Source organism: Microtus pennsylvanicus, chromosome 4, assembly GCF_037038515.1.
Source record: "Microtus pennsylvanicus isolate mMicPen1 chromosome 4, mMicPen1.hap1, whole genome shotgun sequence".
Classification (NCBI taxonomy): Eukaryota; Metazoa; Chordata; class Mammalia; order Rodentia; family Cricetidae; genus Microtus; species Microtus pennsylvanicus.
Genome location: NC_134582.1, coordinates 123,474,947 through 123,487,331, shown reverse-complemented (window position 1 = coordinate 123,487,331; position 12,385 = coordinate 123,474,947). Strand labels below are relative to the sequence as shown.

General features: G+C 41.8%; 2 protein-coding genes across 2 annotated transcripts in view; one reads left to right on the top strand and one right to left on the bottom strand.

Moving 5' to 3' along the window:
* The first annotated feature begins 13 nt into the window (after positions 1-13).
* Kin (Kin17 DNA and RNA binding protein) lies at positions 14-8,222 on the top strand. The gene is made up of 5 exons (XM_075970349.1): positions 14-173; positions 3,772-3,866; positions 5,477-5,520; positions 5,607-5,729; positions 7,296-8,222. Exons 1-5 carry the CDS (start codon positions 60-62, stop codon positions 8,096-8,098), a joined length of 1,179 nt encoding a protein of 392 aa, XP_075826464.1. The 5' UTR covers positions 14-59; the 3' UTR covers positions 8,099-8,222.
* A 2,379-nt stretch (positions 8,223-10,601) lies between these two features.
* Positions 10,602-12,385, bottom strand: part of Itih2 (inter-alpha-trypsin inhibitor heavy chain 2) — a 40,175-nt gene continuing 38,391 nt past the window's right edge. The window contains exons 20-21 of the mRNA XM_075970348.1: positions 11,947-12,058; positions 10,602-10,895 (exon numbers count right to left, since the gene is read on the bottom strand). Coding sequence (XP_075826463.1) covers positions 10,748-10,895; positions 11,947-12,058 — 260 coding nt within the window. The 3' untranslated portion in view covers positions 10,602-10,747. The remainder of the gene's footprint in view (positions 10,896-11,946; positions 12,059-12,385) is intronic.

Sequence of the window (12,385 nt, the reverse complement as noted above, 5' to 3'; positions counted from 1 at the left end):
GCCTGTCCTCGCGTCGATCCAGTTCCGCTTCCGGCTGCGTTGTAGTGCTCTGGGTCACCATGGGCAAGTCGGATTTTCTGAGCCCCAAAGCTATCGCGAATAGAATCAAGTCCAAGGGGCTCCAGAAGCTTCGCTGGTACTGCCAGATGTGCCAGAAACAGTGCCGTGACGAGGTAAGTGGCTCAGAGTGACCGCGACTCCGAGGGTCCCGCCAGAGACCCCGGTATCCAACCGACGCTGCGCCCCGCTTCGGAGCGTTTTTCCGCGCAGTCTTCCCTAGCCAGAGGTCTGTGAACCTCAGTGCCCTTCGCGCGACGCTCCAGCTCCACCAGAAATGATCCCAGACAGGCACCTACTGATTGCCAGGCTCCGACTTCCCTGGGGTCGGTAAAAATTAGGAACTCAAACTGCACTGCTTAATAGAGATACGGGCTTGGGCAAATAAAGTGCCCTGTTCCTGGTAAAGTGGAGGTAATCACTGTACCTGCGTGCTCTGAGGTTGTCACTGGGTTGGTTGTATTTTTGTTTTGTTTTGTTTTGTTTTTCCCCTTTGAGACTGAGTCTCCCCATAACTTAAATGTCATTATGTCTCAAAGTTCCCACTTGTTACTGCTATTAGGGGTCAGAGATTCAGTATATAGATATCAGGAGGTACAGGCGTGCGTTCCATAGCACCTAGAAGTTACCCTTAAGTGTTTACCGAACTTTCTTCTGAAATATTTTATAATAAATTATATAAATGTCAGTATACTTAACCTTTGAAAACTTAAATATGTGATCAACATATCAAGGTAATTGCCCTTTTCGTTTCAGTATGTCAAAATGCCACCAATAGAGCAAACCCAATAAAAATTCCTTTACATCATCCAATACACTCTATTTAATTTCTGCTTTATGTTGGAGACAGTGTCTCAGTATATAACTTTAACTGGCCTGGAACTCACCATGAAGATAGACCTTGCTGGCCTCAAACAAGATCCACCTGCCTCTGCTTCTCTAGAGCTGGTGTCAAAGACATAGACCAACCCACTTCATAGTAATACTTGCTCAGTAGTCTGGTGGTAGTGGTGGTGGGGACCAGGAGCCTTGCTTGTTAGCAGTACTACAAGTTAATCCAGAATCTTACACATGCCTGGCAAGTGCCCTACCACTGAACTACTTCTTTATGCCCCTATAGTGGTATTTTGTATTTTAATAATTGACTCTTGCCTAAAGTCCAGCTAAAGCTTCTAGAGGCAACACACACCTTTAATTCCAGGATTTGGGAGGCAGAGGCAGATGGATCTCTGTGAGTTCAAGGCTACCCTGGGCTACACAAGATCAGTGCAGAAACAGATCCAGGTGACCGCAGCTCTCCTTTAATCCCAGTTTCCGGGAGTCAGACGCCTTTACTCCCAGCAACAGGGAATATGAAAGAGAAGAGAGAAGTCAGTCTGCTTAGTTGGCGGCACTCAGCCTTGGTAGAGATAAGACTTCTCTAGTGGCTTGGCGGCTTTGCTTTTCTGGTTTTCAGGTTGAACCCCAATTTCTGTCTCTGAGTTTTATTTATACTACATGCCCCCCGATTTATAGTATTTTATTTTTTTTTTATGAGCATGTGTCACCAAATGTCTACAGATGCCTACTGATGCCAATTAAGGGCATACAAGTCTCACACACAACGGGGGTCAAAGGGCAACCTGTAGTTGGTTATTTCCTTCTAGCACGAGGGTCCTGGGGATTGAAATGAGGTTGTCAGCATTTGACATGAGTACCCTTACCCACTGAGCTACCTTACTGCCCTTACCATGTTCCTAATAACTCACGCCATGCTGCTCAATCCCACTGCCACTGGCTAGATCTCAAAACCCCGTCTCTTTTGTTGTTGTTGATTTTTTTTGAGACAGGGTTTCTCTGTGTAGCCCTTTCTGACCTGGAACTCTCTCTGTAAACCAGGCCTACCTTAAACTCACAGAGATCCATTCGCCTCTGCCTCCCTCATGCTGAGATTAAGGTGTGCCACCACTGTCAGCTTCAAAACTCTGTCATACTTACTGTCATTTTTTAACCTCTTAGTCATCCATGGACCACCTATAATTTTCCCTAATTTGTGCACTACCTGAAAGAAATGGTTATTTCAATTTTACTTCAAAAGAGATTTGGTAACAAAGACAAGTATTGCTTTCCATAAATTTAAATATAAATAAAAAGGAAAACAAAATGTTATTAACTTCTAGAAATCCAAAGGAATGGATTAGGAAAGGTCAAAGGGATATGGCTCTTATCTTCTTCCTCCTCAGTTCTCCCACATTGCAGGGTAGGAATAGAAAAGGGAACGTGTAAGAGCCAGCATCTTCCTTCCCTTGAGCACCTTTGAAGGAGGAAGGCAGCCAGAATCAAAAGAACCTACAAAAAAAAAAAACCAAACAAACAAAAAGAAAAAACACCCTGACACTTAACAGAAGTAGTCATTCATTCTCTTCTCATGAGAATTTGATTTCAGAATAACTTCAGAGGGTGATCAAGTAGGTGCAGGTGTGGTGGCGCACACCTCTAATCCAGCACTCTAGAGGCAGAGATGGAAAGGTCACAAGTTTCAGGCCAGGGTGTACTAACACAGTGAGACCTGGTCTCAAAAAAAAAAAAGTTAGTAAGTACTATTTGTACTATCGAAATTTTAAGTTCAGATAAAGATAGAAGTAATATACCAAAGCATATATGTTGATTTTAAGTTATTTATTTATGTCAGAAGAGGCGCTGTATCTCCTGGGTTGGAGTCCCAGGCGGTTGGGAGCACCCTGCTGTAGATGCTGGGAACTGAGCTGAACTCTAGGTCTCTGCAAGAGCAGCTTGTTCTCTCAACCACTGAACCATCTCTAGCTCCCACTTGCTTTTTTCTTAACAGTCTTAAAAAGCACAGCTAAAATACAGTTAACAAAATTTAAGTAATAGGATAATAAACAAAAGAGGAAGAAAGCAAGAGAAAAGAGTGTTTGTAGGGGAAACTCAGATATGATCCTTTTTGCCCCATTGCATCCCCCCAGGGTCTTGCTAAGAAGCAGGTGCTGGGTAAGAGTTGGTTAAATCCCCACAGTGAAGTCAGGGTCTGGTAACATTTTAAATGTCTGTTTCACAGCACTGCTTCCAGTCTCTTGACCTTGACTACCCAGTAATTGATAGGGTTACAAGACTCAACTCTGGGGAAGCAAAATTTGACACAGGGCTGCAGAGAAGTCTCAGTCAGTACAGTCTTCTCCCACACAAGTATGGAGACCTGCATTTGGATCCCCAGTACCTGTGTAAAACTAATTACTGAAGGCAGAGGCAAGAGAGCTTACTGTGCGCTCCAGTTTCAATGAGAGACCCTATCTTGAAAGAATGAGCTGGAGAGCGACAGGAAAACTTGCCACCCATCTCTGGTTCCCCCACACATACACACTCAAGCTAGAGCATGGTTATAGCTAGCCATTTGATTTTGTATAAATAATTTATCAGGACTAGAGAAATGGCTCAGTGGTTAAGAGCTCTGGTTACTCTTCCAGAGGATCCAGGTTCTGTTTCTAGCACCCCTACCGTCTGTACTTTGGTTCCAGTGGTTCCAACACTGTAGTATGACCCCTTGGACACAGCACAGAAGTGGTGCACAGGCATGCATGCAGGCAAAATACCTATATTTTACAAGTTAAAAAAGAATTTGTCATTAAAGGATACATTTAGAAGCTTAATGACCTACTATGTGGGGAGCACTGTGATGTGGAGGCGGGAGTTTAACGCCCTTTGCATTTCTCCTAGAATGGCTTCAAGTGTCACTGTATGTCTGAATCTCATCAAAGACAGCTGTTGCTGGCGTCGGAAAATCCTCAGCAGTTCATGGATTACTTTTCAGAGTAAGTCACTCAGTCTTCCCTCTTAAGTTGGCCGTGTAATAGAAGTGCTTACTATTTTATATTGTTGTCTCTTACTTGTTGTGATGGCTGGAGTCTCACTGTACTAAGTCTTTGTCTTCTGAAATCAATCAGTGCCATTGTAACCATAGTGTATCTTAGAACTTCCCTTTTCTTTCAATTCAGCACTGCCTGGCCTCACATCTTTCCTCCTGCAGGGGTATTGGATGATGCCTTGGGATGAGGTTCGTGAGTTTTTTTGTGCTTTAGTATTCTCATGGGTACGATGGCACTGAAGTGGCACCCTGACCAGCTGTTGGGCTGCTGTGTAGGTCTGGAAGAAGAGTGAGAGAATTAATATTTTTAAAGGACTGAGAAGTGTGTCTAGTACTAATAATTGTTTTCTGTTAACTATTACCAATACTAGCCTTTTTGTTTATCTTTTTTAAACAGTATTTGTCTGTGTAGCTTTGAAGCCTGTCCTGGAACTCATTCTGTAGACCAGCCTGGCCTCAAACTCACAGAGATCCACCTGCCTCTGACTTCCAAGTGCTGGGATGAAAGGCTTGCGTCACTACCGCCTGGCCTTTTTTTTTTTTTCCAAACTAGATATTTTCTGAGGACCCCTTTATACATATGTTAAAGATTCCAAAGGGCTATGGGTGATATGTGTTAACATTTGAAATTAAATTTGAAAAAAGTTACAAACTCTTATTAGTCTATTTAAAATACTAATATATTTACCCTGTATTCAAATAAAATAGGGACCTGGGGGAGGACCTAGAGGATAAAATGGTTGCCGTACACATTTGAGGACCAGAGTTGCAATTTGCAGCATCCACAATAAAGCCAAATAGGCATGATGAGAAGCCCATAATCCCCGTGCTCAGGAGGCAGAGACAGTGGATTTCTGCGGCAAGCCACTAACTAGACTTGCTAAATTGCTACGTTCAGCAAGAGTCCCTGCTTCAATAAAGTGGAGAGCAATCAAGAAAGATACTCAGTTGACCTCTGGCCTCCATATGTACACAGATTCTGTGTACCTACACTCAAGTGCGCATACATGGGTCTTTGTGTGTGTGTGTCCCACTCCTGTTAATTTAAGATCTCACTGTGTGGCCAAGGTTAGTCTTAAACTCACAATCTGTTAAGAAGGAATGGGCTTCCCTTTTGGCCTTTGAATCATATTTCACTGTCCATATTAAAATCCCCTCTGACATGCCCTCAAATTTGTTTATGTTATTTTGTTAAATTTCTTTTTTAGTTGACTTTATTAGAACTGCTTGAAGGTTAAGATGTGACGTCCTGGACAGAGTGGTATTATTATACCACAATAGTCAGTAGTCATTAGAACAAAGACCCTATGATGAACCTAAAGACATGTACTAGCTTTTACCATGGCTGCTCTACTAAGGCCAAGCATTTCAACTCCAGGCTAATCTTTGCAGTTCTTTCTATGGTCACGTTAAAGGTTTATGGCACATTGGCACATGGTAACATAGATGGTTGATGTGACATCTGGTCACTAAAGTTTATGATTGCTTAAACTTCAAGAAGATGGCGTTTTATGTTTGTAGCAAGTACCTTAATGTTTTCATTTCTTTCTTCTCTAGAGAATTCCGAAATGACTTTCTGGAACTTCTGAGGAGACGCTTTGGTAAACATCTTAAATATTTAATAAATAACAATCTCATAATTGTGTGGGGTTTTTTCAGGCTCAACAGTGTCACTTTTTTTTTTCAGGCACTAAGAGAGTCCACAACAACATTGTCTACAATGAATACATCAGCCACCGAGAGCACATCCATATGAATGCCACTCAGTGGGAAACGCTGACCGACTTTACCAAGTGGCTGGGCAGAGAGGGTAAGAGGAGAGTAGTGAACTGGTCTTCCATGGCTTTATTTCTGTGAGAGAAGTCATTGTCCGTTTCTGCCTGATTTTATGGAAAATAAGATCTCTAGGGCAATTAGGAAAGCAGGAGGGAACCTACTATTCCATAGTTACTTTGTTATATGCCATTTTTGTCTCTTAATTTTTGAAGCTGGGACTTACATAGTCCAGGCTGCAGTGGAAATTATGACTCTCTTGCCTCTGCTTCCCAGGGGTGGGGTTACAGGTTTGGATACGCAGTGGCCAGCTTTAGGACTTCTTTTGACAGTGCACTGAAGCATTCTGTAGTAGGCACTTTCCATCACTAGGACAAAATACCTAAGAAAATTGGTTTTGACTAGCAGTTGGTGAGAATTCGCTTCATGACCACTTGGCTCCTGTGCTTCTGGGCCTGAGGTGAGGGAGAGCTTCATGCCAGGGGCACATGATGAGGCAGAGGAGGGCAAGAGGGCTAGGGTGAGATGTGCCCTTCCAGAGTGGCCCAGTGGCCCCTCCCCCCTGCCAGCCATACCTGTTAGTCTCTACCACTTCTCAGAAGTGCTATCAGAATAAAGTTTGTGAATGGGTTAATTCGCCAATGAGGTCAGAGTCTCCAGATCCAGTCACTTCACAATGACGGAGACCAAGCTCTCAGCACATGAGCTCTATGAGACAGTTCATCTCCAATCCATAATATTTGTATTTAGTTTCTTATTAGCAGTCCAATGACCTGAGATTGATCCTTAGGACACACATGGGAGGAGAGAACCAACTCCTGAAAGTTTCAGACCTCCACGTATATGTCTGCACACATACGTACCTATGCACCACACATACATACACATCTATACCACATACACTTATGTGCCACACATGTACAAATAAAGTAATAAAATTATTTAAAAAGTTATTAGCAGCCTTTTCCGTTCTTTCTTTTCCTTCTCTTCCGTATTCACCCCCCCCCCATTCCCATCATTTATGTGTTGAGACAGAGGCTTGCCCTGTACTCCAGTCTACTCTAGAGCTCAGTATGTGCCCCAAGTTGGCCTGCACTCATGGCTGTCCTTCTGCTTCAGTCTCCCAAGTGTTGGGTTTATAGCATGAAGACCAGCACTCAGCTTTATAATCCTCTTTAGGAAATGTTTCATGTTCTATCTCGAGGTGATTGTTCAAGTTGCTTTTTTCTCCCATCTCTAATCTTCATATGATGATGAGAAATTAAGAAGACAGGAAAAACTTGGTGTCAATATTTTGCTTATTTATAGTATTACTTTATTCTAAGTTAACAGATCCTTCTGTATTCATTAGACAGTAAGAACTCTGGTGTAGTTGGACAGTTGTTCTTAAAGTTCTTCCTTGGGCATCTCTCGTTTAATTGTTACCTCAGTGTAGCTGTGTACGCATGGAAATGAAAGCTTCCTGTGTTTCGGAGCTTTGTGTTTGAGGATACTTGGTTATAGTTACTGAATGAGTAAATGTGCAGAGTTGGAACACAGTATGCTTGCAGTTTACTTTGGATATATACAAAGTCATGCTGGGCTTCTTTTTTTTCCCCCCAAGGCTTATGTAAAGTGGATGAGACACCAAAAGGCTGGTATATTCAGTACATAGACAGAGACCCAGAAACTATTCGCCGGCAACTGGAATTGGAAAAAAAGAAGAAGCAAGATCTGGACGATGAAGAAAAAACTGCCAAATTCATTGAGGAACAGGTGAGAAGAGGTCTGGAGGGGAAAGAGCAGGAGACGCCTGTTTTTACAGAATTAAGCCGAGAAAATGATGAAGAAAAAGTTACATTCAATCTGAATAAAGGAGCAGGTAGCTCAGCGGGAGCAACATCATCCAAGTCAAGTTCTTTGGGACCAAGTGCACTGAAGACCCTTGGGAGTGCAGCATCAGTGAAACGAAAAGAACCATCCCAGAGCTCAGCTCAGTCTGCAAAGAAGAAAAAGAAGTCTGCACTGGACGAAATCATGGAGATTGAAGAGGAAAAGAAAAGAAATGCGCGAACAGACTCCTGGCTACAGCCTGGCATCATTGTAAAAATTATAACCAAGAAACTTGGAGAGAAATATCACAAGAAAAAGGGTGTCGTTAAGGAAGTGATTGACAGGTACACAGCTGTGGTGAAGATGATTGACTCTGGAGACAGGCTGAAACTGGACCAGACTCATTTAGAGACTGTCATTCCTGCACCAGGGAAGAGAATTCTAGTTTTAAATGGTGGCTACAGAGGAAATGAAGGCACTCTAGAATCCATCAATGAAAAGACTTTTTCAGCCACGATAGTCATTGAAACTGGACCTCTGAAAGGACGTAGAGTTGAAGGTATTCAGTATGAGGACATATCTAAACTTGCTTGAGCTTGAAAATTTGTTAACAATACATTGAAATTGTAAAACATCAAATTGGTGTTAGTCAAGGTACTATGTAACTCTACTGTGTTAGGGAATTCGTTTCATATAAAGAATGGTTCTATTTAAACTACTGGATAGTTGTTTGGGTAAATTTATAATGAAATCTAATGTTTTTTAAATGCCAAAACTGTCTTTATCTTTGTTCCTTTTTCTTTCATAATACTCCCTTGATGGTTTTTTTTTTAACCATCATTAAAGAATACTTAGTAAAGTTTCATGTAAGACAATTTGGAAAAAGCCAATTCATATACCACATTAGTGTCTGTGTGTTTCTAATCAGGCAAGCTTGACCTTCATTCTGGTGAATCATTGAAGTCACTTATTTTTTGCTAAAATAAGATCAGTGAAAGATGTCACTTTATTAAAAAATCCTTTAGAATCTGTTGAGGCGTCCCAGCTGCTAAGAGTACCAACTTTTCTTGCGGAGAACCCACTTTCACTTTCCAGCATTCACATAATGGCTCACAACCATCCATAACCCTAGTCCTGGATCCTGTGCCCTCTTATGGCCTTCGTGAGCACTGCATGGTATGCTCTACAGATGTCCGTGCCTGCTAAACATCATACACATAAAATAAATCCTTCAGTTGCTATTGTGCCCTACCCTTGGTTTCTCTGGGCCTTATTGGAGAAAGAAAATGTCTTGGAACATTCGTTAGGTCTAAGGGTGCCTAACTGGTGGCCCATAGGTTGTAAGAACATAACATTCTTTTATTTTCTGTGACCATTGGCTCATGATGTTGTCATTTACAAAGTTCATGCTTGAGAACCAGGCAATCAGGATATATATATATATATATATATATATATATATATATATATATACACACACACACACACACACACACACACACACACACACACACATGTACATTTAATAAGATACTGCTTAATTCTATTCATTTAGGATTTTTTTCTCTAGCGTTTAAAAGAACTATTTGTTTATGTTGTGTGCATGTAAGTGGTTGTATGTTTACCATCTATGTTCAGGACCCTGCACAGGTCAGAAGAGGGCATCGGATCTCTTGGACCTGGAGTTACAAATGATTATGAGCTGACACATGGGTGCTGGGAACTGAACTTGGACCCCTCTGCAAAAGCAGAAATGCTCTTCACTGCTGGGCCAACTCTCCAACCCTTCGCGTTTCCAGTTTTTATCTTAAAGAACACTGACTTAGTTTATAGTCACTTTAAAACAAACAGTCTTTAAAATTTTGGAAAAAAAAAAACAAAACCTCGTAACTCAGGTATAATCTCAACTGAGATTTGTTTTTCTCAATTAACTTTTCCCATTTATTTAAGATGAAATTCACATTTAATTGGTTTAATGGTAACTGTGTGATTGATATTTGGACCATGTGAGACCAAAAGATAGCTAATATATCTCACAAGGAGCAGGTTGGTGCTAGTTGGCTGAAATCTCAGTTGTTCATCCTGTATATAACTAAGTATCAAGTTGTAAGTTGTTTATGGCATCTTCCAAAGAATGAACAGACTTCCTTAGGAGGAAAACTGTCCTTTTCCAGCTCTTTCCACTAAGTGCTTGGCCTTACTTGAAATCTAAGGCTGACTATTCATTTAAAATAGAAAACAAGTCAACATATTTCTTGTCTCAGAGGGATTACATTTGACATCTACTGATGAAAGTTAATTTTATAGGTGAAGAGTGTTGAAACATCCACTTTCAAAGTTTGGTCACCTGAGTTACATGCATGAGGCTGATTCTATAGAAGAGTTCTATAGAACTGTTACCCCAAATTTTGCACATAAATGTCTGTCCAGTTTTGGCAGTACTCTTCCTACAACACAGGAGTTGAGTGTCGATCTCTGTCATGTCGCAGCTGTGAAGAAGGAGTATCCCCTGTTTATTGTCAGGATTCACCCAAAGTTTCCCAACTGAGCCTTCTGTGTAATAACAGCAAGTGTGTGCTTAATCTTAGTGCTGAGGTGACATTTAACAGCAAGTAGATGGGTTTTCCCAGTAAATACCAACTCTTGGGGTTGGCCTCCGTGGCAGTTTGACTCTCCAACCACTTTCTGGGTGTCATCTCAATGAACATGCATCATCTGAAAGCAAACTCCTGAGACATGTGTAGAAGGAAGGGGGCTGCTTGTTTGTCCAGGCCACCTGGCTAGCTTAGTTCCAAAATAACCACACAGAAACTATTAAATCACTGCTTGGCCCATTAGCTCTAGTTTCTTATTGACTAATTCTTACATCTTAATTTAATCCATTTCTATTCATCTGTGTATTGCCACGTGGCAGTAGCTTACTGAGTAAAATTCCCAGCGTCTGTCTCCAGCAGATCCATGGTGTCGCTCTTCTTCCTCCCAACACACAACCTAGCTTTTCCTGCCTAGTTCTGTTCTTCCCTGCCATAAGCTCAAAGTAGTTCTTTATTAACCAATGAAAGCAACACATAGACAGAAGGACCTCCTACACCAGACGTGTTTGCAAATGTTTATTTTCTTCAGGTAGGTTCTTTTAGACCACTAAAACATCTGGGTTTGTTTTGAATTGCTGGAGCCGTGGCATAGCTGCAAAAAGTGTCAAGGGAGAAAACGTACACATACAACTTCCAAAACCCTAAACCATTAAGGCCGCTTAAGAAAGCTATAGAGCTGAGGTACGAAGTAATCTTTGTAGTGCCCATCGATGAAACCTTTCCCACTGTTGTGCACAAACCAGCAGGGCACATCCGTTCCAAACACTATATCCGTCCTGTAGTCCTTCTGTAAGCCTCTGAAAGGAAAATGGCATGTATGCTTAGGGAAAATACAGCACAGGAACAAGGCACAGCAGGAAACATGGCAGCTCTTTCCTTTGTCCTTTGTCCCTTTCTACTCCATACCCACCCCCACTCCTTTCCTGACCCCCAAGTTAAAAAGAGGTGTCAGTGTCTGGGGTTGGTGCAAGAAGAACAGAGTAATCAGTGTGTCCTCAGACGATTAAGACAACCCTCCTAGCAGCTGGCCTACAGGGGTGCTTCCATCAGGGTAACATTAGCAAATGAACAGTAAAGAAGGGAAAGGCTAAATAGAACCCAGTGCCATAGCTAACCGTGCTCTCTGATGAATCCGAGGTGCCTCCATGCTTGCTGATGTCTATTAACTCAGCCAATACTATTTGGTGCTGTACTCAGAATCCACCGTTTAGTTCATGTGTCTATATTGTGTAATATTTCATATATAATTTTGTGATTTAATTTTCTCTGTAAAGTTACATTTTAATTATGTGGAAGATAATAGCATTTCTGTATGTCTAATAAGGAAAACAGACTACTTTATAAAATATCAAAACGACGAAAATGCTTTAAGATGATATTAAATTAAGCACGAGGGAGATAACTGAACAAGAAAGAGAGGAGGAAAATTCAAAGATTTATAATTTATGCTCAGAATGCTAAATTCCCACTTCAATATGAAGCATATGGATGTGAGCCATGCTAGAAAAACTCTCCCAAAATACACTCAGTCTGTCCGTCTTCAAGAAGCCCTTACATAAAATATGCATGCCTTCTCTGGCACTGGGCTTCCTGGATATTTTATGATCTTTTTCTTTGGTCAGCATTTTCAATTGCTCCGTTTCTGACTGTAGGGCTCTAACGTGCGGAGGGGAGCACTAGATTAATTCATTTCGGCATTTCATGGTGTCGTGCACATATGTGTGCTCATTACTTGCATTTAATCTGGGCTATCTGAACCGTCTTTTGGCAAACGTTGTTTGTGTGTCTGTTGTCAGTGACTTGTGGCGCTTGAGAGGGTCTCATGTGCCTTCTGCATCCAAGGCCTACCTGGTGACAGTCAGCTTATGTCCTTTCACTTCCATGCTCGCCTCTGGTTTTCCCGGATCTTTTCCTGGTCTCTCATTGAAGATGTGTATGCTCGGCTCATTCATGAACTGCCCTAGTGACGCAAAGCAGAGACGTTAATTCACGGAATCCTAGGCCTATCATTGGGTTCAAGTGACATTTTGGTTCCCCCCACCCCCGGAATCCCTTCATACTTGATGCTGGTCTACTGGACCGCCAGTGGGGTGCTGCTCTCCTAATGGCAGCAGACAGGGTGGGCGTTGGAGAGTGTAGCTCAGATCACAGGAATAGGGCGGCTTGAATGCCACATACTTACATCTGAACCCTTAAACTACCTGCATGTCACAGACCTAAGTCACCTCTCTGCAGTCACAGAAAAAAGTCTTTGCACAATTTGTATCCTGTTTTGTCACTTGTCTCG